This window comes from Neolamprologus multifasciatus, chromosome 7 (genome assembly GCF_963576455.1).
Source record: "Neolamprologus multifasciatus chromosome 7, fNeoMul1.2, whole genome shotgun sequence".
NCBI lineage: Eukaryota > Metazoa > Chordata > Actinopteri > Cichliformes > Cichlidae > Neolamprologus > Neolamprologus multifasciatus.
The window spans coordinates 37,137,910-37,161,775 of NC_140445.1; the positions used below are offsets into that span (position 1 = coordinate 37,137,910).

General features: G+C 39.8%; 1 protein-coding gene across 4 annotated transcripts in view; it reads right to left on the reverse strand.

The window, feature by feature from the left end:
• dcc (DCC netrin 1 receptor) overlaps positions 1–23,866 on the reverse strand; it is a 389,213-nt gene that overhangs the window by 37,279 nt on the left and 328,068 nt on the right. For all 4 annotated transcript variants that reach the window (XM_085168991.1, XM_085168990.1, XM_085168994.1 and 1 more), the window contains exons 23-27: positions 20,285–20,447; positions 17,613–17,836; positions 17,195–17,311; positions 5,126–5,275; positions 283–585 (exon numbers count right to left, since the gene is read on the reverse strand). In XM_085168991.1, coding sequence (XP_085025117.1) covers positions 283–585; positions 5,126–5,275; positions 17,195–17,311; positions 17,613–17,836; positions 20,285–20,447 — 957 coding nt within the window. The remainder of the gene's footprint in view (positions 1–282; positions 586–5,125; positions 5,276–17,194; positions 17,312–17,612; positions 17,837–20,284; positions 20,448–23,866) is intronic.

Here is a 23,866-nt window from a genome sequence, read left to right on the forward strand (position 1 = left end):
ACCCAAATAATCAGATGACCTTTTATGAGAAAGCACTTGGAGATGGTGGAAAGGAAAAACTCCCTTTTAACAGAAAGAAACTCTAGCAGAATCATCTAAAGTCAAAAGATAAACAATTTAGACTGAAATCTGAGCATTTTTGAAAGCTCAATCAGCTGCTAGAGGTTTAGCTGCTGATTCCAGGAAAATTATTCCTGCCAAGAACACTAGAATCAGTCCTGGTCCATTATAAGAAATCCTACATTATTAGTCATAACATATGCATTAAGCAGCGGTACTCACTGGACTGTGGCAGCATAGAAGTGTACACCTTGGGGTCGATGGTCCCCATGGGTGGTGGCAGCAGTGGGTTGGTGAAGCTTCTTAGTGGATGGGTGGGCCGCACGCAGGCTGTCGGGATGGTCCGGCCGCTCCCACCCTGGGCCTCCTCTGCAGCTGCAGTGGCTGCAGGGGCACCCGGGACTGGGCCTATCGAGGGAAGGTGCTCCCCAGGCGGGGCTGAGGAACCGGGGAGGAGAGGTGCAGTCTGCTGCGTTGGAGGCTGTTGCTGGAGAAGAGGATTGGAGGAGGCATCTGTGGACAAAGCTAAGAATGGGGAAGCAGATAAACGGATGTAGCATGTTAAGCAGGAAGGAGGTAAAAAAAAAAAGATTCAATGGGAGGTTAAGAAGAGATGAGAAATATTAGCGAGGGGAATTTGAGAGAAAAGACAAAACATCCTATTAGCCATTTCCGAAGAGCAAAAGAACGGTCAGAGAAAAGACAGACTAATCACAACAAGTCTGAGTAACACGGTTATAAATTGTGGAAAGAGATCGTGCTGAATTTTAATTGTGTTCTTTGGCACTACAAGGCAAGTACAATCTAGTAATTGTCCATTATCCTTTAAAAAGCAGACATCCTTACACTCAAGTAGTAATAAATATCACAACGGGCCAGAGGGAACATGTAAATTTGGGCCTTAAACTTGTTGAAATTCCACTACTGTGTTGCAGTTACTGTGTTTGTCTTCTCTCACGAAGTTACAGCTTGTCATTTATCCAGTCGTCTTTAAAATGTAATAAATCTCATCTGTATAATTTAACACTTTATTTAAAATGCCAATCTCCTCCTCTGGCATAGAGAAACCCTGCCAGGTCTTAGTTTTATTCTGTTTCTTGTTGAATGTGAAGCTTCATGCTGGTGCTTCTCTACTGGATGAATTTCTCCACACTGTGCGAAACCCTGTTTTATCTTGTCAAAGACACATATGAGAGGAAAAAAGGAGAAGAGCTTCTTGTTAAAGGAAAAGACAATAAAAAAAATCTTCAGCGTGCAGAAACTTGACTCTCATGTGTCGTGAGAGATGAAACTCCTGCTTGTGTAACTACAGCCAGTTTGATCAGAAAGAACATTGGAAAGCTGGTTATTGTATGTTGAGCTGCTGTGCGTTCATTAAGCAGCTGAGACAAGAAGGAGAATGTAGAGGGAGAGCCGAGAGAAGGAACGTGAGCGCAGTTAAAGAGTAAAAATGAGAGGGGAAGGAAAAAAGTGACAAGAGGGGCCCGAGACATAAAAATGGAAGACTTTCAAAAAGCTCAAAGAGACGATGAGAAGAAACGGGGCAACGTAACAATAATTTGTGTTTTTCCAAGAATCTAGTTCATGCGTTATCACAACTCATTAAGGTTTTGAAGAAAATACATCTGCATTATCTCCAGATTGAAACACAGCATTACCTCCTCTATCAGGAGGAAAGTTGGCAACATTCTCCATAACAATTTACTGCAAAAGATAAAATGGATTTTTAAAATAGTGACTTGCAGGTCTACATGAATACACTTGAATACTGAAAATACCAAATGCCTTTAAAGGAAAAACGAATAGCAAGAAACACAATATTCAATTCATTTGGCTAACTCACAGGAATGTAAATGTTATATTAAAAGATGGTTATTTGAGAAACTTCACATTTAGACAATTAGACTGTATGGAAAATGCTACATATGGCAGTGTTAGTGTAACTGTACAGTGCAGGGACTCAAGGAAATAAGGCAAAACTGATAACCTGGTTTAAATAACAGAAAATAAACTGCGGTCTCTGTGGTTATATGGCCTGTATTTATATAGCGCTTTACTAGTCCCTAAGGACCCCAAAGCGCTTTACATATCCAGTCATCCACCCATTCACACACACATTCACACACTGGTGATGGCAAGCTACATTGTAGCCACAGCCACCCTGGGGCGCACTGACAGAGGCGAGGCAGCTGGACACTGGCGCCACCGGGCCCTCTGACCACCACCAGTAGGCAACGGGTGAAGTGTCTTGCCCAAGGACACAACGACTGAGACTGACCAAGCCGGGGCTCGAACCGGCAACCTTCCAATTACAAGGCGAACTCCCAACTCTTGAGCCACGATCGCCCATATGTTATATGTTCCGGTAATAAATGGAGACCAGAGCAAGGACACTAAAATAAGAAATGAATGATGGCACTAAAATGTTCTTTACACCCAGGTATCATAACTTCTTTAAAGTAAGAATCTGCTTAACCTTGTATGACATGAGGAAATCTTTAAAAGAACCAAAGTTTATGTGTCAGTACGGCGAAATACAGGGTAACCATATTTGCCAGGAAGAGCAGACACTTACATTTACTCGCTGCACCTTCAAAGGCCTTGAAAAGATTATGAGTCTGATGTTATCAAATCTTTCAAAGAACTGAGGCATAAAGTCTGAGGCATACATTTTTAATATCTACCACTGAGAACTCTCGTAAGAGGACATCAACATGACTCCCTTACTAAACCCCTCAAAAACAAGTGGTTCATTTTGTTTTTCCTCACTACTCTTTAATTATTAACACCTGTCCTGTCTCCTTTTCCTCACCTCTAACCAGTGACAGATAGTCACGAACATCATTAGTGATTGTCCTAACCTTAATCAGAACTCTGTACTATTAGAATATGTCATTTTAAAAATGTGCTCCATATACATGTTGTCAATGAGGAAAAAATACAATCAGTTACTCTGATACATTGAAATAACTATTTTTTTTTTTTAATTTTTCCCAATAAAGTGCTTCTACTTGGGTTAGAGTTATGGACATGAATTAGGGTTAGCACAGAGTGAACACACAATGTAAGCCTGGACTAAAAAGAGAAAAAATAGTTACATTTTAACACGTGACCAAAATACTGTCATGTGCCATGAGATGGTATGGTAATAGGAACATGGTGGGACTATTTCAGCCACACAGCTTCTGTCATCATGTCCAAGGCTGCATGCATGAAAGGATGTACAAAAATTTCCTCCTATAATATTCCAAAAAACTTTGAGACAATGACATCTACTTGAAAAAGAGGAGAGCTATAAAGTACATAAACATTAAGTTGTTCAGAGCAGAAAGCAGATGAATTGGCTCATTTGGATTCAAAGAGCATGCTGGTGTAACCATTGAGATTCGGGAGGATTCAGTGTTTTACCATGCTAATGAATTGACTTAAATTTATCTAAGAAGTTCTACAGGGATCAATGTCTTAGTTTAATTAGCCACATAGCAGCAGAGTCTAAAGCTCCCAGATTGGGTATTGCTACTGTCTATGTTATTTGGGGAACATAGTTGACTCGTTCTGGCCCTAATCTTCTATCTTTTCCTTTATAATCAGCAAAGTCCATTGTTGTATCTCGTTGCGTGTACGTCTCTATCGTTTTTCCTTCATTAGCAGCTTTCTCATTATATTTGCCTTTCTCTATCATTAGCTGCCCCACCCGCCTCCACTCTTGTGTGCTTTGCCAGCAGCGATCAACCTTCGTGTTGTGTCAGGCCGTCCACTGACTCTGCCTCTCTGCTGTTGTTATATCACTGATACGAGCCAACCAGGAATTAGCCAATTATTGAATTACTGAATTACTGCTCCCCACCATGCCGTTTACCATTTAGCCTTGCAGCAAACTGAAACTTGAATACAACAGTGAGATAAAGGAAATGAACAGTGGGCAAACAGTTGGAAAAGTTACATGTTTACTTCTATCTATGACAGTTCTACATGCATAACAACTTGCAGTAATATTAGCATATACAGATGTAGCAAGTTAATGTGCTCAGTTTTTCTCTCATATTAGTTTGAGAAATCATTAGGCCCCGCCCCCTCACTGCTGCCATTCAAATTTTCACTATTTGATCACCGTTACTTTGGCAAAAGATTTATTTTTAAATAAGTATGGCTCTTTGATTTTAATATAACAGATGTCTGTCATACATTCAAACATCTGCAGGCTAGCAAAAAAAATGTAATAATAAAAATAATAATAATATTTAATGTTTCATGTTTAGTTGACAAGTTCATACCATGAATATATTGTATGTCCATATCTCCTCCTTAGCGTGCGGCACTGAACTAAAATTTGCACGAACATCATCACATAACAGCAATTATGAACGTCTATATGTTTTTTTCAGAAAGATTCCTTATAAATCCAATATATGTTACGTTCATTTCATCATCCTCTTGTAAGTGCGAGATCGTGTTGTCGCTTTCTCCCATGTGTCACATTCAATGTACAACAAAGCAGTTTACCTACAATGTCACTGCAACTGTCACTCCCATAAGAACAACGGTAATATTTGTAATATTTTATTTTCTAAAATCTGCTTTGTGTCACTGATTAGCTTATACATTTTACATGTCTTAACTAGCAAGATGATCTTTTAATAATGCAAAAGCCCCTTAGAATGAGGACATCCTCTACATTTGTAAATGTAGACCTGTAATGTCATGACTGCTGGACACCCGAAAGAAGAAATTTGTAATTGTACGGTAAAATAAAATGAACTAATATTGGTAACCAACAACGTGTTTCTTGGCCTCAGTGTTCAGTTATAAATATACATAGGAAGAAATCTCCTTTGCTGACTGTGCAAACTACAGCAGTTTATGTTGTGTGCACAACATAACATAAAGGTTCATCTAAACATATCACATGGAAATAAGAAAGTGTAGAAAGCAGACCTCAGAGTTTTCTTTCACACCTTTTGTTGCCTTCTGGTCACAGAGCTACCTGTTGTCTGAGCAGTGGCAATTTTTTCAGGCTTATTTGTGCTGCAGCACGATTAGAAGTATAGTGATGGCATCAAAGTACCTGGTGTGTATCCTCTGTCCACAGTCAGGCTGGGGAAAGGCATTGGTCTCAGGCTAAACTTGTTGTGAGTGAAGCCACACGAGGGAGAAGGCAGAATCCCGGGATACTGCGAGGAGTCCAGGGTTGGCACCGGGATGGCACTGACCACCGCTGAAACAGAAAGAACAACAAGGTGAGTGTTCCAGTGACCCACACTGAAACAGAGACAGTAAACCTGCAGACCACACAGAGATTGCGATTTCACGTTCCACCGATGCCAGTGCCTTTTTCATAAAGCTTATGAAGAACTGATCAGGACCAAAACTCAATGGATTCTTACTTTGATCATGCCGCATCTCTCCACCGTCATGAAATCTGGCTCAGCGGTGTTTGTGTAATCTTGCTGACAAACACGCAGAAGCCGAACAAGCAAACACACAGCACTGATCACATAACTCAACCAGCGAGAGATGAGGCAGCGATACATGAGTCAGAGTGGGAAAACAAACTGTGAGCACCACTGAAACAGATGTATAAAGAAGCAGGCTGATAGCAGTGACAGAGCAGACACGCACAGGAGTCAGCAAACCAGCGACAGAGCCAAACGAGTCAGGGTCACCAATATTAGTCATTGCACAGAAAGTTTTTATGTTTATTTCAGTTTCGTTTTTCAATTTCAGATATGTGTGGGTGCTCATTTTAGCTCATGCCTAGTTTGACCATTAATGTTTTCTTAATCTTAATTCTAATACAAGGATATTTGTCAGCAGAAAGAAAGCGTATTTAAAAAATATTGTTTTACTCACAATCATGTGGAAACCTTGGTCTCATTAAAAATGCAGAAACGCCTTCTCATACTTGTTAGGGGCAATCGTGGCTCAAGAGTTGGGAGTTCGCCTTGTAATCGGAAGAGACACGTCACCCGTTGCCTACTGGTGGTGGTCAGAGGGCCCGGTGGCGCCAGTGTCCGGCAGCCTCGCCTCTGTCAGTGCGCCCCAGGGTGGCTGTGGCTACAATGTAGCTTGCCATCACCAGTGTGTGAATGTGTGCGTGGATGACTGGATGTGTAAAGCGCTTTGGGGTCCATAGGGACTAGTAAAGCGCTATACAAATACAGGCCATTTACAGGCCATTTGTTAGGTTTACACATTTTAAAAAGTCAAACTGAAGATATTTTCTAAAAGTTTTATTTCAATTTTAGTCAGTTTTGCGAGTGGACTTAAAAAAATAATTTTTGTTCTTTTTGTCAATGAAATTTTTTTCACACAAAGTTTTCGTGTGAAGTTTTAAATGAAAAGTTTTAACTCTTTTACCCTTGTGGTTGCTTATTTGTGTGAGAAAAAGCAGAATGTGAGAGTAAAGCTGAGTAGACTGTGACAACACTGACTGAGAAGTTGTTTTATGATTTGTCCAATTGGATACATGGCACCAATTTATCCTTACTTTAGGGTTATCCTGCTGTATATGTTATAGTGCTGGATAGTTTCAAATGATCTCATTTATCTGTCTCATGGTATTAAGTAGACATTCAGTGAAAGTTATCTTATGTGCAGTCATGTGAGAAAGTCAGTTTACTCTATGCACTCCTGTGAAAAAGGAGGTTGAGAACCAGCCCAATGCTAATCAAGTGCTAATCACTCACGTAATCAGCAAACGTAAGCATCTGTATAAAAGGAGAAGTTTTTGTCTTTCCATCTTTTCCAGCAAATTCACCCAGAGGTCAGAACTTCCAAGCCTCAGAGAAACTCCAAACAAAACCCAAAATCTACATTTGGGATTCATCAAGAATCAGTTAGCAGGTTAAATAAAGTAAATGACAAACTGAAGAAGACTGAACAAGTATGGCATCATTGGAAGGGTTAGCAGGAGATGTGTGGCCATAATGAACTACACCTCATACCAACCGTCAAGCACAGTGGTGGAGGGGTGATCATTGGAGCTTGTTCTTGAAGCCACAGGACTCAACCATGAACTCCTCTCTACACCAAAGTATTCACATGTGAGGCAGTCCATCTCACAGTTAAAGCTTAGTCACAGTAGGATCACTCAACATGACAATGATCCCAAGTACAGCACAAACTCTTTAACATAATAGCTGAAAAAAAAAAGACTCAAATTGCAATATTCTAGTAAAAGCTGAGACTTTCAATTCTGTGATGGGACATGACGAGAATGGCAGAATGTCAAAGAAGCAACGCATAAAGATGAGTGGGCAAAAAGTCCCCCAGAGCAATCAGAGATACTTACAAAGGTCATTTTCTAAGCTAATGAAGCAAAGGGTACTGGAGAGAAACCTGAGACAACTTTTGACATGACTGTAAAGCTGCACAGCACGATTCACATATTAGAAGACATTACATTTCAGATTCTGAGTATCACAAAAAAAAACCAGCACCAGAATTCTAATATCATTCTAAACACTGTTATGGAACTATTATTGCTGCTATTAACATAATCTGTATGAAAACCTGCATTTCAAACTCCACTAACTATTCAGAATCATCCAGGTCTAGTATTTGTAAATCATGACAGCAAAGATAGTTTTTCACCATGTACAGACTGTTCTCTTTGCAGCTATTCATTAGTTAGGAGACCTGGAAGTTCACTGCACTGAAGAACAGCAACCAGTGAAGCATCTGCATGTACATATCCATGGTAACCAAAGAGCTATGCCAGTGGACAGAAAGGGAGAAGCGTAAGAAGTACGATCTGTGGTGGAATAAGTTTTTTATAATGTCACAGTGTTAATGATGTTATCAGCAGCCCTGTAACAGTCCCACCGACTGTAAAGCAGACAGTCAGTCAGAGCCAATAGAGTTCATATTGTGACCTTGAGAGGAAACTGCAGAGACTCAAACTCACTGAGACTGATTACACTGCCTCAGGTCCACACACACACACACACACACACACACACACACACACACACACACACACACACACACACACACACACACACACACACACACACACACACACACAGCTTCTCCAAGCTGTTTAAAAGATAAGAGGCACCCGTCAGTGTTTGTTTGTGTGTGTGTGTGTGTGTGTGTGTGTGTGTGTGTGTGTGTGTGTGTGTGTGTGCGTGTGCACATATTTCTCTCTTTGTCTCACTCCAGCTGTGTCTTTTTTACACACATCCATTCAGGCTGGAGGTGAATTCATCATTGTGTTTCTGAATATAAATGAATGTTTAATAAGGAAAAAAAGTGCATTTGCAACAGCCCATTTCTGTTTTCTACAAAAATATTTTCAATGTAATACTGAATTAAAGGCTCACCAGCCTGCTGTAAGGAAATCAATCCAAAAAAAGAAAAAAGAAACATGACCCAAGGTTTAACATTTTGTTGTAAACAGTTTTCTCCGTTTTTGTTTTCATCTATGTTTCTCAAAAGTGGATAGATAAAAGATCTGGGGAATAACAATGCTTATAAAGATATTTTTCTTACTAGTCATTATAATAATTGTGAAGATTATTAAATTGATATTTTCAACACTTTGTGAAATATACTTATTCAACTTGAATGAGAATAAATTGTGTAAATGGCATGGAGCTTTTCAGATGGTAGCATGACAAATGAGCAGTGTAACTGTAGAGCTGGCGGACTTGCTGAGTTTCAGTCAGTGTAAAAAAAAACATGGATGGTAAATTACACAGATTCATAAAATATTGAATCAAATGTACTTTTTTCATTACTTTTAATACAGAGTTCTCTTTACCCTCTCAAAGTTATTGGGCGGTGTGCAGGACTTTGCCCAACCAATCTCCGTGTGATTTGTGTTCAACAAGTCCCTGAGGGGGTGTTCTGTGTGGAGAGTTCGGCCCATTGCTACAGACTACTCAGTCCTTGTGCAACCAAACGGAGAGCTTGGTATACACTATGGGCAGACTAGTTCCCAGTCAGAGCTGGACATCATCCCTTTACCATGTGTTAAAGATTTTCTGTGTGGAGCTTTCTGATCTGGTGACCTCAGGTGACCTGGCCCTGTTGGCTTTATCAAGTTGTACACTTCCTCCAGGTCAAAATGCCCACTCATGGTTGGGAATGAAGTGCTTCCCCAGTCTTGCTGGTCTTTTTTTTTTTTTCAAATAATGGGGAAGTGTATGGGTACCAGTCTATTGTTGTAAGGATAAGAGAGAATATAAGCAGCAGAGATGAGCTTCCTCTGAAGAGGTCCTGAGCGCAGCCTTAGGTTGAGGAGCTGAGACTTTCAGGTGGAGCTTACAGTATAACTACTGCTCCTCCACATCAAAGCGAGACAGTTGAGGTGGTTCAGTCATCTGACCCAGGATGCTTCCTGGATGCACCCCAGGTGTTTTGTACCAGTTGGAAACCCCGGGGCAGACCCAGGACACGCTGAACAGATCGTGTCTCCTGACTGACTTGGAAAGGCTTTTATGTGCAGCAGATAGGAGCTGGAGGAGGTGGGAGAGAAAAGGGAGCTCTGCTTAGACTGTTCCCCAAGGAACCCAGACCTGAATACTGAATCAGGGCTAGAAAATGGATGGATGGATGGAAAATCCTGCACAAAAACACACATGTCAATAAAGATTTTTAAATTGAATTCTAACTGTCAAAAGAGACAGATGGCCAGTTTTCTTCTGCCTCCTGCTTCTTCCTCTTTGAAACCCAGAGGTTATTACACTAAACCATCATCAATACCAGCATCGATCAGACAGTATTGATAATGGCAGGGCTGTGATCAGCAGCTTTAGGAGGTGTGTGTGTGTGTGTGCTCATTTAAACAGAGTCAGGGTTTCATTACAGCAGCAGGACGACCAGAGATGAGCAAGCCTGGTCAATACACTTATTGGCGGAGAATATTGATGAGCTTGGTGCAGTGAGGTGGGGAGCTACAGGTTTATGGAGGTTTTGTAAGAGGGTGAGAAGGAGGCCAGAGATAAGAGGAGACAGAAATACAGATAGAGATCACAAAATGCTGAATTTTGCATAAGAGGATATAAAAAAAAAGTTGTTACATGAAGTCACGTAAAATTAAAAAAGTAAAAGTCACAAAGGAATTAAATAGAAATAAAAAAGAAGGAGTGACAAAGAAACCATACAGAAAGAAAAATACTGAGCAAAAAAAAGAGACAAGAATGGATAAAAAATTTGATCAACAATGACACAAGCACACTGAGATGAAACCCAAATAAAAGTGATAGAAAACTGTGAGAGTGAGAGAGGAAAGCCAGACCGGAGACACTAAGACACAGAAACAGCAGGTAGATGTAGAGATCAGCGCATCTGACGTCTGCAGAGCAGAGATGTTACAGCCGGGTTTTAAAAAAATGAAAAAGAAAAATATTGAATGAGCCTGGAGCTCCTTTAGCAGAAGCAAAATGCAAGAGACATGAACAAAGAGAGAAACAGTGTGGACCCTGCAGGGGTTTCAAGAATAACGCACGTTCCACCAAATCAATTCCGAACAATTTACTTAAATGTTCTCAATATTTTCCCCATTAAATAAAAAGCAATCAAAGTAAATAAAAAGTCTACTAGTGCAGTCATTTTCACTATGACATTACAAACACCGAAAGTGTGTTGAAAAACTATTTACAATTTCAGTCAAATTGCCTTTTTTGTTAATTTAATGTGCAAATGTCCTTAATGCATTTGTCAGTTTGCAGCTATCTTCATAATGAACGTGTCAGTTGGATGTTCACTGACACTGATTTTATTCTGTATTTATTTCTTTCCTGCTAAAGTGTTCAGTCATGGTTGTAGTTTGTTTGAATGCTAACACGGTTCCTTTGTTTACTGCAGCCTGTCTGCAGTCATAATAAGACATTTTTAAATTCTTTTAATTTAAATCAAATTTCTAGCACAAGAGTTTGGTCCTTGCACTTGCTGAGATATCCAACATGCCTCACAGACAGCAAGCCCTAGATCTGTTGGAACTCCATCATCCCTCCTTTTCCTCCTCTCTAACCCACGCCCTGCCCGTGCTGGCAATTTTTTTGGAGCAATCCTTCTACTCATGCCTTCAGGACTTCTCAGTCCAGGCAGTCATTCCCTTGATGGCTTACAACCTCCTTCAAGATCTAAGTTGCAATAAATCTTTCTTCATCATCTTTTTTCGAGTCTTTGCCCAACTGGGGCCCACTGACTTCTGTTCAACAAAATGTTCAGCAAATTGAGGTTCCAATGACACGAGATAAAAGACATATGATCTCGTGTCATATACAACCATATGATATTTTAACCAAGATCACTATGTTTACCTAATCCATAAAAAAGTCCTCTCTTGCCTTAATCTTAGACACTGATATAAGATTTGTGTTTTGTGTAACTACATCAGATATTCGCTGTTGACAGCGGTGAAAGCTCTATCTGAATATTCATAAAGAAGTTGTCTGCATACAGTACTATGAAAAAGTATAAAATCATCCAGAATTATGTCTGTGAAGTTTCTCAGTCATCCAGTGTAAGGAGCTTTGAAAGAAAAGCATCTGAACTTCTTTAAGTTCCATTGAACATGTTTCACCTCTAATCCAAGAAGCTTCTTCTTTTAAGCCCTATTGGAAGTGTCCCCAAGAGCATCATGGACACAGTAAAAACAATTGTGACAAACAGATGCATTTTTATGCTTGAATGATTGATATATCAAAGTGGCTCAAACAAAAAACATTCCTGTGAAACCGGTCAGGTACACCGAGTGGACTGAACATCAGTGAAAAAGCAGCCGATACGCAAAGAAAATCTTCTGAAAGAAGACGATATCTCAAGACCACTTTCAAAAAAATCACAAGAAAGTCTGGTTCCTTGGAAGCAAAATATAAAGAAATGAAGGGTGGCTCAAGACTTTTGCACAACACTGTAGATTTATATGCACTCAAATTTGAAGCTTGATTTTTGTTATACTTTAGGTGTTTAGTGAATTAAATCCAACAAAAATATGCTGCCTATTTAAACAGATTACTAATTGTATTAGAAACTATGACTGGAACGTCCACTTTCTAGTGTTTTTCAGTTCAGTATTGTCTTTAACTTCCCTCTCTAAAAACAAAAAATACCTTAAAGCTTTTCTATTTTTACAGAAAGAGAAACGGTATTTCTAAAAGATGCAGTGCCACAGCTTAGAACAGAGAAGTCTTTGACAGAACTTCCAAAAAACAATAAAATAAAAGGAAAATCTATGAAATGTGAAACATGACAGCAAATAAAAAAGATAGGAAGAGGGAAAAAATAGAATAGGAAACAGGTCTGAGTGTTGGCAGAGGAAGCCAGAGGGTTTTCCTGCTTTACGGTGACCCACATATCACAAACACCCACATTTATGTAAACTCACAGTCCTTGTCACATGCTAACAAGAATTATCACTCGGCCACTGACTCACTCTCTCCAGAAATAACCACACAGCATTATAACCTGGATGCTACGCTTCAGCTCAGTGACTCCAGTCTGTTACAACTGGGTTAAACAACAGCAGCAACTGCACATCAGAAGAAGAAGAAATAAAAGAGAGAAAAGAGGACACAAATCCTTCAAGACATGCAGCCAGACTGAGAGCACGGTAATTACAATGTGAAACATTCTGCTCACTGATGTGACTGAAAACATATTCACTCCACAGAGAGAGAACACCATAATTAGACAACCTGCTTCTGTGCACAAAACTGGTTCATAGACACAATTTGGTATCATAGAGATTCTGCAGATGTTCTGCATCAACCTCATGGTGAAAGGAAACAGCTTTATACAAACAGCTGTTTAAAGTCAAGTGCCTACACTATGAACTCCACCCACAGTGCGATGGGTGCTGGGACAGGAGGAGGTGTCACTGCGATTCTGGAAGTGGGACAGAGTTGTTGCGAGGATGAAGAGCCGATGAGGGTGATGCACATCAAACAGAATTTGACATAGTCTTAGACGGCTTTAGAAACTTCACAAGTGCTACAGTTAAAAGGTGTCTTATGGAAATGACAGGAGACTGGTGTAATTAAGGACTGCAAGAGCTTCTAAAGGGGTATGATAAAAATGACGGGACATGACATGTCTGAAGAAATACTGGAGGAGATGACTTGGACTGACTCTTTAAACCAGACTTAACATTCTTCTAATGGCGTTAAATGGTTTAAGTAAAGGATTTTAATCCTGACCGTCAGTTTGTACTTTCCTAAATCATGTAACAAGAGGTAATCATTTGGGTGGGTTTTCTTTAGTGGCAAGACCGGGGCGTTACAGTGACTTTATGTTTCTATTAAGATCTCAGCCTTGGCTAAGCCATCAGCTGTGTGCTGTTTGAGGGGATGGTGTTTGACATAGGTCTGTTTCATGTTTGTGAGTGCTGGTTGTGTTGTCTTATTGTAACCTAGATTTTGGGTTATGACCATAACTTTTGTGTTTTAGGGAACTGCTGACACAGTCAGTCAGTCAGTCAGTCAGTGATAGCTGACAGACATTTCTAGGAATCAATGAAAGTCACTGATTTTGTTTGGGATGTTGGTGCCTCACTGTTGGGCTAGAGCCTATTCTAGCTTTCATAGAGCAGGAGCTGGGGTACATCTCTCCAAATACTCAAATATTAGATAATATTATAATATTAAAAAAGATAGTAATATCAATAATGTGAAACTGCTGATGTCACGGTGGCCATGCTCCTTTTATCCACAGTCTTCTCTGAGAAGAACAGGGCCTTATGCTATGAACTGAAAAGCTTCTACAAGGTGCTACCAACTTATTGTTTTTTTCCATGAGAATTATGATGAGTAAGAGTACTTAAGTCAAAGAATCATTTCCAAAACTGCAAATCTGCCAAATTACACAGCAGTGATCACTAGAGACGTCTTTGCAGAATGTGCCTTTAAATGAAGTATTGTAATATCGAAAACAGCCAGTTCTGATACAGGGAATAACACCCTAAAGAGGGTCAATGTATAGCCAAATTATCTTTGAGATACGATGATATCTGGAGAAAAACAGTAGTGAATGAGATAGAAAACTCAGTTTGTATCAAACTCCAGCTATTCTTTCTACACTGATGACTCACTGTTACAGACTAATGCTTTAAATTCATCCAAACAGAGTGCAGAATTTAGGGGTCTGTTCTTAGATAGTGTGGTATGCATTACAATAAACGTCTTTAAAATTAAAGTTGTGCTGACCAGCCAACCGTAAACTGCTGTTTAACTTCACCAGACTCCATTAGGTGGTTGTAGAACACTGAATTTAATGGCTCAGTACTCATTAATCAGTGTGAGTGACAAAGAAAAGTACAAATGCAATCATGTCTTTGGTAAAACTTTTACAGTCACAGCCGTGTTGACTGACTGAAGCTGCTCTTGTGTCTGATGTGAAACCCCTCATGTGATCTGATCAGAGCCACTGCTGGAGTCGCACACTGTAAACTGAATCTTTGAGGTTTCACAGCAACATTCCTTTTTTCCCACTTCATCTTGCCAACTCTTTTCCAGTTTTTCGCTGCTTGCCTCTCCTTCCTCATTTTGTCTTTCCCAGGCTCATCCCCTCGTCACTGGCGTGTCCTCAGATCTCACCCCCACTCTGTCCTCTGAGTCGTTCTGAGGGAATGAACAAGCTAATTATCAGTGTGAGAAAGTTGGTGCAAGTGTGAGCGCCTCTCTCTTCAACTTTGCTTTTGCCTTTGCCTGAAAGACTTTTTACATCTAAACCTCCCAAAGAAAGATGAACTCTCTGACTATCATCATCATCATCATCATCATCATCATCATCATCACCCTAAGGCAACTGGCCACTGGAGAACTCATCTGGAGGTACCATGTGAAAGCTCAAGCACCAATAGAAAGAGCAATGATGTATATTAAGCATAATGTAAAATATGTTCAGTTCAGTATGCTCCCAAGTTAATCTGAGAAACTGTAGAGCTCTTTAATTATACGATATATGATTTTGAAATTTTCAGTCACAGATTTTCCATCACATGTGATGATATCTCACTAGCTTTAGACAGAAATAAGAATGCATGTGTGAGCTTCACCAATTTTCAGGAAAGTGATTTTCCATATTTTTCCTGATATTTAAAATAACAACTGTTATTTAACCCATAACCTTGAGAAATGAAGAACAATTACTACCTCAGTTAATGTAGGCTAGCTAACTGATGTTTATCCACTCATTGCTAGTTTCTGGTTAACTGAAGCTGGTCACTTTACTGTGGTGCAGTAAAGTCACCCTACACAAATTAGTCATTACTGACTACCTGAGTTGCTTTGGAGAAAAGGTCACTGACTGATTGGTCACTGGGTTTGTGTGTTAGCGTTCTACATTTTCCTAGCAACTATCAACAAATTCAGTGCTCTTCTGTATGTACTATTTCACAACTACCAGCCACTCTGACTGAAAATTAAGTGTCTGGCAGTAAAAGAAATGATGGCATCAAAACCAAGTAATAGTGTCAAAATTCCCATATTCTTAGTAGAAGCACAGAAGCTTTATTATAATAAAATAATGGCTATATTGTCAGGTTTCAAGGGCGAGCTCCATGAACCTTAAAACAAATTGTAGCTAGATAAGGTGGATAAGGACTAAAGCACCACGAGGTAGAACAAACCTGACCCCACCATCAGAAGATAAATGAATTTATAGGTGACCCAATTTGGTAAAGTTAGAGCTGAACCACTTCTCAGGAAATGAGGAGGCTAAACGTTTGTGTTGCCCAAGACATACAAAAGTTTCACACTGGATAATGACAATCAATTTACCGATGGATCCGAGTCAGAGCTTAGTTGCAACAAGACAGAGGATCTTGTAATGCTGTCCATCAAATCCAGTACTTGGGGGATTTTTTAGCCCATAAAATAATTGATATTAATAATAATCACTCATTGCACATCACCAATGAACAGAAAGTAACCAAAGCATCAGGGCTTTTGCAGTTGTGTGAATAAGTGCATATAAAATCTCTGATGGACTACTAACCTAGAGAAAAGCAACCAAAAAGAATAGAAAACTATGCGATAAAGAAAAAGAGTCCCGCATGGATCTCAAACTCATGTCTCCTGGGTAAAAGTCATCTGAATTATGCCACTACCATCCCTCCATCCTCCTTAAAAGGAATTTAGTGGCTGTTTCAAAGATCAAACACTCTTAGTTTGACTGTGAGAATCAGGCCATCATAGCTGAACTACAGAACGGCAATGATATGCAGAAGAAGAGAACTATTTAGAAGAAGAGAGAAAAGGAATAGATGTCACTTTGGTTTTATGTGTTTGTGAGATGTAGTAAAGGAGGTTCCTGCTGTGAAGCATATGGTGATACAATGCTCACACCATCCCTGGGAACACTGTTTGTTTTCAGCAGGACAATGAGCCGCAACAAACCTCCAGGCTGCGAGGGCTGCATGACCAAGAAGGAGAGCGATCGAGAGGCAAAGAGCTCTAAACAATCATGATAAATACAAGAGCTTAAATGATTGTGAATCCACTGTAAAAGTGTCTTAAACCCACAGTCTTCCAGATGTCCACTGGAGGGCGACTCCTGTGGTTGGAAAACACACTTCGGACTATTAAGAATTCTGATAGAAAATAACTCTCAGCTCTGGTGCTCTCTGACCTCAATAAACACTTTTGTGATGAGTGTGTGTTCCCAACCACTAGTTATGAGTCTTAATGAAGAAAACACAAAGTTTATTTTGTAAATTAAGGTCCTGATTAAAGTAAAAAATAAAGCATGGTATGTTCATTGAGTGAAAAAAAGCCTCAGATGAGTCTAGATGCATTTGAAGCTTTACAACAAACCAGGGCATGATCTCCCAGAAGCTACGTTCATTATTTATATACAGTCTGTGATTCCAACAATTCAATTTGACTAATTGGATGAACTGAACTGGACCTTTAGTGCCTTATGGAGAATCCTTAATGCAATTATCTGACAAATGAAATGGTTGAGCAGACTGTCCGAGAAGTTTAGTATTTTATTAGCAACATATGTGTTTCACCTGTGCAGTTATTAGGATCCAGCTTGCTAACCAAGTTAGCATTTCTAGCTATAAAAAACAAAACAAACAAACAAACCCATGTCAGAGGCCAAAATGCTTCAAAATAGTACTTCATATATGAAAGCTTAGCTTCACAGTAGCAATATCCATATATTCTGTTGCGTTACTTACGTGTGTTGCTCGGCTGCGAGTCCATGGGAATCATCATTTTGCTTCGAGTTCCTCTCCTGGCAGCCAGAGAACGCTCCAAAGTGGAGATACTGCTGGAAACCTCATCAGCATCTGCTCCTGGAACATCACAATCAAAACCCAATCAGGGATTCAGACATCTTCATTTCCTTGGTTTGGATTTAGGTTTAGCGTTTCATTTTCCACTTGGAAAAGATCTTTATTTGATACTTTTGTGTTTTTATCATTATTAAAAACCAAGATTCATAACCCATTTATCTTAAACGTAATGATGTAAAATAAAGAGAAACTATAAGATTAAATCTAATTAAACACATAAAAAATATGAGTGTAACTAAATGAAGCTTTGCTATACACATTATATACTAAATTGATTGGTAAATGAGAATCAGTGCTGTACCTGAATGGCTGCTTTTGCTCCCCATCTGGCTCTCTGATTGGCTGTGTGCCACCTGGGGGAGGTCCTGGCAAGACTGGATTGGTGAATCGTGGCCAGACGGTGCGATGCTGGGAGCTTTCTCCATGTTCTTCATCTCCATCTCCTCGTGGTGGATCCAGAGGTCCGGAGGCCGCAGGTCCTTCTGGCTGCCCTTCCTCTTACTGGCACTGTGACTTGCTCTCTTCCTGCACAGAGGATGAGAAACGCACCGGGGAGGAGGGTCAGGAGAAGAAAACACTCCATCCATCATCATTTATTTCCACTAAATGAAAGCACTGTGGGGTGGAGAGGGCTGTGAATTCTCCACCTGTAGCTGTACTCAAATCTGATCATCTGGATCATAAAACAGTATGAATTCAAATGAAATTTGGCGTATTGTCTTGAACTGCCTCGAACTCTTGAAGATTATGAAACAAGATTATGCTCACTGAAATGTGGAGCAGAGAATTATGAAATTATACTGACATTATAAATGGAATTATACAGAAACTCTCTGAACCAAAACATCATTTCTACTTGTATCTGTATTTTTGAGGGGTTTTCCTGTGTTTCAAATCATTAAAGATGTTTTGTTGTTTTTGTTTTTTTAATTTGCAGGATGTTGAGCTCTCATAGCCACCATATGATGTCATAAACAGGATTACAATAAAGGATTGGAGGTAGGAAGATGAAATGAATCCACTTTATTAGTGGATTATATGATACCAAGTGTAATTTCATGAACTATATAAATAATCATTTTGACTAAAACTGAGAAAAATACTAAAAACTGCAATTTCATGAACACAAACTAGAGCAGGGGTCTGCAACCTTTAGCACCGAAAGACCCATTTGGATGCGATTTCCATGCAAAAGAAAACACTGGGAGCCGCAAATACTTTTTGACATCTAAAATGAAGATAACACTGTATATATATATATGTATACATATATATATATATTTTTTTTTTTTTACCTTTATGCTTTGTGTGAACAACTAAGGTGTGTTGCTTAAATCCATGAAGTGCTACAGAGAAAATTACATTTTATTTATGTAATTAACACATTTTGAACTCTTAAAGAAATATAACAAAAGGAAAGACACCCAGCTGAACTAAAATGATCCATGTAGCAAACAAAAACTGTTGTGAGCCGCCACCCTTATATCGCCTTTTGGCTTTTGGACCCTTGACCTGACTTTTAAAAAATAATTTTAAAAAAAGCACTATGCTGCTGAAAAAAGAAAAATAGATATTTGCAAAATTCTGCCTAAATATGTATTTTACCTGGTTAATGTGTGTGGCGGGGCATGGTCTGCAGCACCGCTGCAGGGGTGGCAGGTGCACCTGAGCGACACCCGCAATCACGCCTCGCTGCCTTAACGTCTGTGCTGTCTGTGCTCTTGTGTTGGTGTGTGTCGGGCTGTGAGCTTTAACACCGGCTGTATGCGTACAGCAAGCGTGTGTGAAAAGTGGTCAATAAAGAGATACTGAAAAGCGTGTTCATGCAAACATCGTCGGGTCTGCTGTGGTATGTTTACATTGGGAATTCTGCTCCTGATCCTCTGCGCACAGCGTCTGCAGATCTGGGCTGTAAAAAGTGACTTTCATCTTTATGCAGGACTGTGAGCTGTCATCTGTGAGGCGTGTTTGTTTTTAACATAGTTCACAGTGGAGCTGGTGACATAATGTGGATCCGAAGATCCATAATTGGCCTACCTGGGGTTGAAAGTCTCGATAAATGCACGGCGTTTCGACGGGTATATTGGCTTCCGCAAGTGTGGCGCTTATTTTGAGCGGTGAAAAAATAATATAATATAATTTTATTTTTTATATTTCAATATCACAATAATCTTCCAATTTAAAACTACAAGTTAAAAAAGAACTAACATAAATAAAATACAATTCAGCTAATTACTTAAAAAAATAATTTATTTTCCCAAACCAGGCGGAGCCGCACTATAAGGACTAAAGAGCCGCATGCGGCTCCGGAGCCGCAGGTTGCCGACCCCTGAAGTAGACTGAAACTGTTCATCCATTCATTATTTCTTGCTTATCTGAAGTTCTTTCTCTGTAGCAGTGGGCTAAACAGGGTATTCTTCTCCCAAGCAATCTTGGTGCCTGCAGTGGTCGACCATCACTGATGCACCCAATATGAACGACATATTGATTTGGAGGATGGAAATGCACTGAAGATGCACTGTGAACACAGTTGCGGCTTTTCTGGCGCATTTCTTACAAATCGGTTCAAGGAGGCTAGAAGTCGAGTTTAAAGGCATAATGGCCATTCCTGCTGTTACAAAAGTCATCTGCGTGAGTTGACTCTAACAGGTGGTTTTAAAAGAGTAAATAAAAGTGTGTTTATAAAAAGAAAACCATGACAAAACAAACTACAATGAAATAACGTTAAAACCTGATGAACTGACATTTCCTGGGATGATAAAGTCTACATGGAGAGGTCTAGCTGAGGTTTTTGCTGGCTGGGTTATTTGTGATTTGGTACATATATTCAGACCTGTGTAAGCTGGCAGGGACATTAATTTCAGAGTAAATCTCTGTGAAAAAAACAAGACATGCAGAGCAGCTCATTAACCATCTGCCTCATTACAGTGACAGCCGTTTATTGCCATCACACAGATGAATGAAACATCTTACTTCCTCTGCTGGGCGGAGGTGCGCCGTGTGCAGATGAGGGCCACGATGACAACCACGACCACGGTGACGGCTCCCACAGAAACCACAATGATGACCAGGAGGTTGCTGTTCTTCTGAGGGGTGACGCTGCCGTGAGGGGGACGCATCTGACCAATTGGAGACTCTGGAATAAATACAAGAAGAGAGGCAGAAGTTACAAACATGAATAAATACACACTGAAATCTGTATATTCAAAATGAATATACTATGAAGGAAATTTAAAACTGCTGGCTAAGGGTAAACGTAAATTCAATAAAATCATAATTCACGTCGGCAGTAATGACACCCGGTTACGCCAATCGGAGGTCACTAAAATCAATATTGAATCGGTGTGTAACTTTGCCAAAACAATGTCGGACTCTGTAGTTTTCTCTGGTCCCCTCCCCAATCAGACCAGGAGTGACATGTTTAGCCGCATGTTCTCCTTAAATTGCTGGCTGTCTGAGTGGTGTCCCAGAAACGATGTGGGCTTCATAGATAATTGGCAAACCTTCTGGAGGAAACCTGGTCTTGTTAGGAGAGATGGCATCCATCCCACTTTGGATGGAGCAGCTCTCATTTCTAGAAATATGGACAAATTTATTAAACCCCTCAAAACATGACTATCCAGAGTTGGGACCAGGAAGCAGAGTTGCAGTCTTACACGCCTCTCTGCAGCTTCTCTCCTCCTGCTACCCCCCCAAAAACCCATCTCCATAGAGACTGTGTCTGCTTCCAAAAGACAAAAAACAAACTAAAAACCAGCAACAAACAACTTAAACAATCACAAAGAAAGAACAATACAGTATCCACATCTGAACCAAAGAGTAAAACAGTGAAATGTGGATTATTAAATATTAGGTCTCTCTCCTCCAAGTCTCTGTTAGTACATGACTTAATAATTGATCAACAAATTGATTTACTCTGCCTTACAGAAACCTGGTTGCAGCAGGATGATTATGTTAGTTTAAATGAATCAACACCCCCGAGTCATTCTAACTACCAGAAATCTCGAAGCACAGGTCGAGGGGGCGGTGTGGCAGCAATTTTTCACACCAGTCTATTAATTAATGAAAGACCAAGACAGACTTTTAATTCATTTGAAAGCCTGATGCTTAACATTGTCCACCCCAGCTGTGAAACTCAGAAACCAGTCTTACTTGTTATCATCTATCGTCCACCTGGGCCTTACACAGAGTTTCTGTCTGATTTCTCAGACTTTATATCTAATTTAGTTCTGAGCTCAGATAAAATAATTATTGTGGGTGATTTTAACATCCATGTAGATGCTAAAAATGACAGCCTCAACATGGCATTTAATCTGTTGTTAGACTCAATTGGTTTCTCTCAAAATGTAAAAGAACCTACCCACCACTTTAATCACACTCTAGATCTTGTTTTAACATATGGCATAGAAACTGAACATTTAACAGTGTTTCCTGAAAACCCTCTCCTGTCTGATCATTTCTTGATAACATTTACATTTACAATAATTGATTACGCAGCAGTGGAGAGTGGACTTTATCAAAGTAGATGTCTTTCTGAAAGCGCTGTAACTAAGTTTAAGAATATAATCCAGCCACTGTTATCATCGTCAATGCCCTGTACCAACACAGAGCAGAGCAGCTATCTGAACGCTACCCCAACAGAGGTCGATTATCTTGTTAATAATTTCACCTCCTCACTACGTACGACTCTGGATACTGTAGCTCCAGTGAAAACTAAGGTCTCTAATCAGAAGTACCTGACCCCGTGGTATAATTCTCAAACACGTACCCTAAAGCAGATGACTCGTAATCTGGAGAGGAAATGGCGTGCCACAAATTTAGAGGATCATCATTTAGCCTGGAGAAATAGTTTGTTGCTTTATAAGAAAGCCCTCCGCAAAGCCAGAACAGCTTACTACTCATCACTGATTGAAGAAAATAAGAACAACCCCAGGTTTCTCTTCAGCACTGTAGCCAGGCTGACAAAAAGTCAGAGCTCTTTTGAGCCAACCATCCCTTTAACGTTAACTAGTGATGACTTCATGAACTTCTTCACAAATAAAATTTTTATCATTAGAGAAAAAATTACCAATAATCATCCCACAGATGTAATATTATCTACAGCTACTCTTAGTTCCATTGATGTTAAGTTAGACTCTTTTTTTCCAATCGATCTTTCTGAGTTAACTTCAATAATTACTTCCTCCAAACCATCAACGTGTCTTTTAGACCCCATTCCTACAAAACTGCTCAAAGAAGTCCTGCCATTGGTTAATTCTTCGATCTTATATATGATCAACCTATCTCTAATAATCGGCTATGTACCACAGGCCTTCAAGGTGGCTGCAGTTAAACCTTTACTCAAAAAGCCATCTCTAGACCCAGCAGTCTTAGCTAATTATAGGCCAATCTCCAACCTTCCTTTCATATCAAAAATCCTTGAAAGAGTAGTTGTCAAACAGCTAACAGATCATCTGCAGAGGAATGGTTTATTTGAAGAGTTTCAGTCAGGTTTCAGAGTTCATCACAGCACAGAAACAGCTTTATTGAAGGTTACAAATGATCTTCTTATGGCCTCTGACAGTGGACTCATCTCTGTGCTTGTCCTTCTTGACCTTAGTGCAGCATTCGATACTGTTGACCATAATATCCTATTAGAGCGATTAGAACATGCTGTAGGTATTACAGGTATTGCACTGCAGTGGTTTGTATCATATCTATCTAATAGACTCCAATTTGTGCATGTAAATGGAGAGTCCTCTTCACACACTGAGGTTAATTATGGAGTTCCACAGGGTTCGGTGCTAGGACCAATTCTGTTTACATTATACATGCTTCCCCTAGGCAGCATCATTAGAAGACATAGCATACATTTTCACTGCTATGCAGATGACACCCAGCTCTATCTGTCCATGAAGCCAGATAACACACACCAATTAGTTAAACTGCAGGAATGTCTTAAAGACATAAAGACTTGGATGGCCACTAACTTTCTGCTTCTTAACTCAGATAAAACTGAGGTCATTGTACTCGGCGCTGAAAAGCTTAGAAATATGGTATCTAACCAGATTCTTACTCTGGATGGCATTACCTTGGCCTCCAGTAACACTGTGAGGAACCTTGGAGTCATTTTTGACCAGGATATGTCCTTCAACGCACATATTAAACAAATATGTAAGACTGCGTTCTTCCATTTGCGCAACATCTCTAAAATTAGAAATATCCTGTCTCAGAGTGACGCTGAAAAACTAGTTCATGCATTTATTACTTCCAGGCTAGACTACTGCAATTCATTATTATCAGGATGTCCAAAAAACTCACTGAAAAGCCTTCAGTTAATCCAAAATGCTGCAGCAAGAGTACTGACAGGGACTAGAAGGAGAGAGCATATTTCTCCTGTTTTGGCTTCCCTTCATTGGCTTCCTGTTAAATCCAGAATTGAATTCAAAATCCTGCTCCTCACATACAAGGTCTTAAATAATCAGGCCCCATCTTATCTTAATGACCTTGTAGTACCATATCACCCTATTAGAGCACTTCGCTCTCGCTCTGCAGGCCTACTTGTTGTTCCTAGAG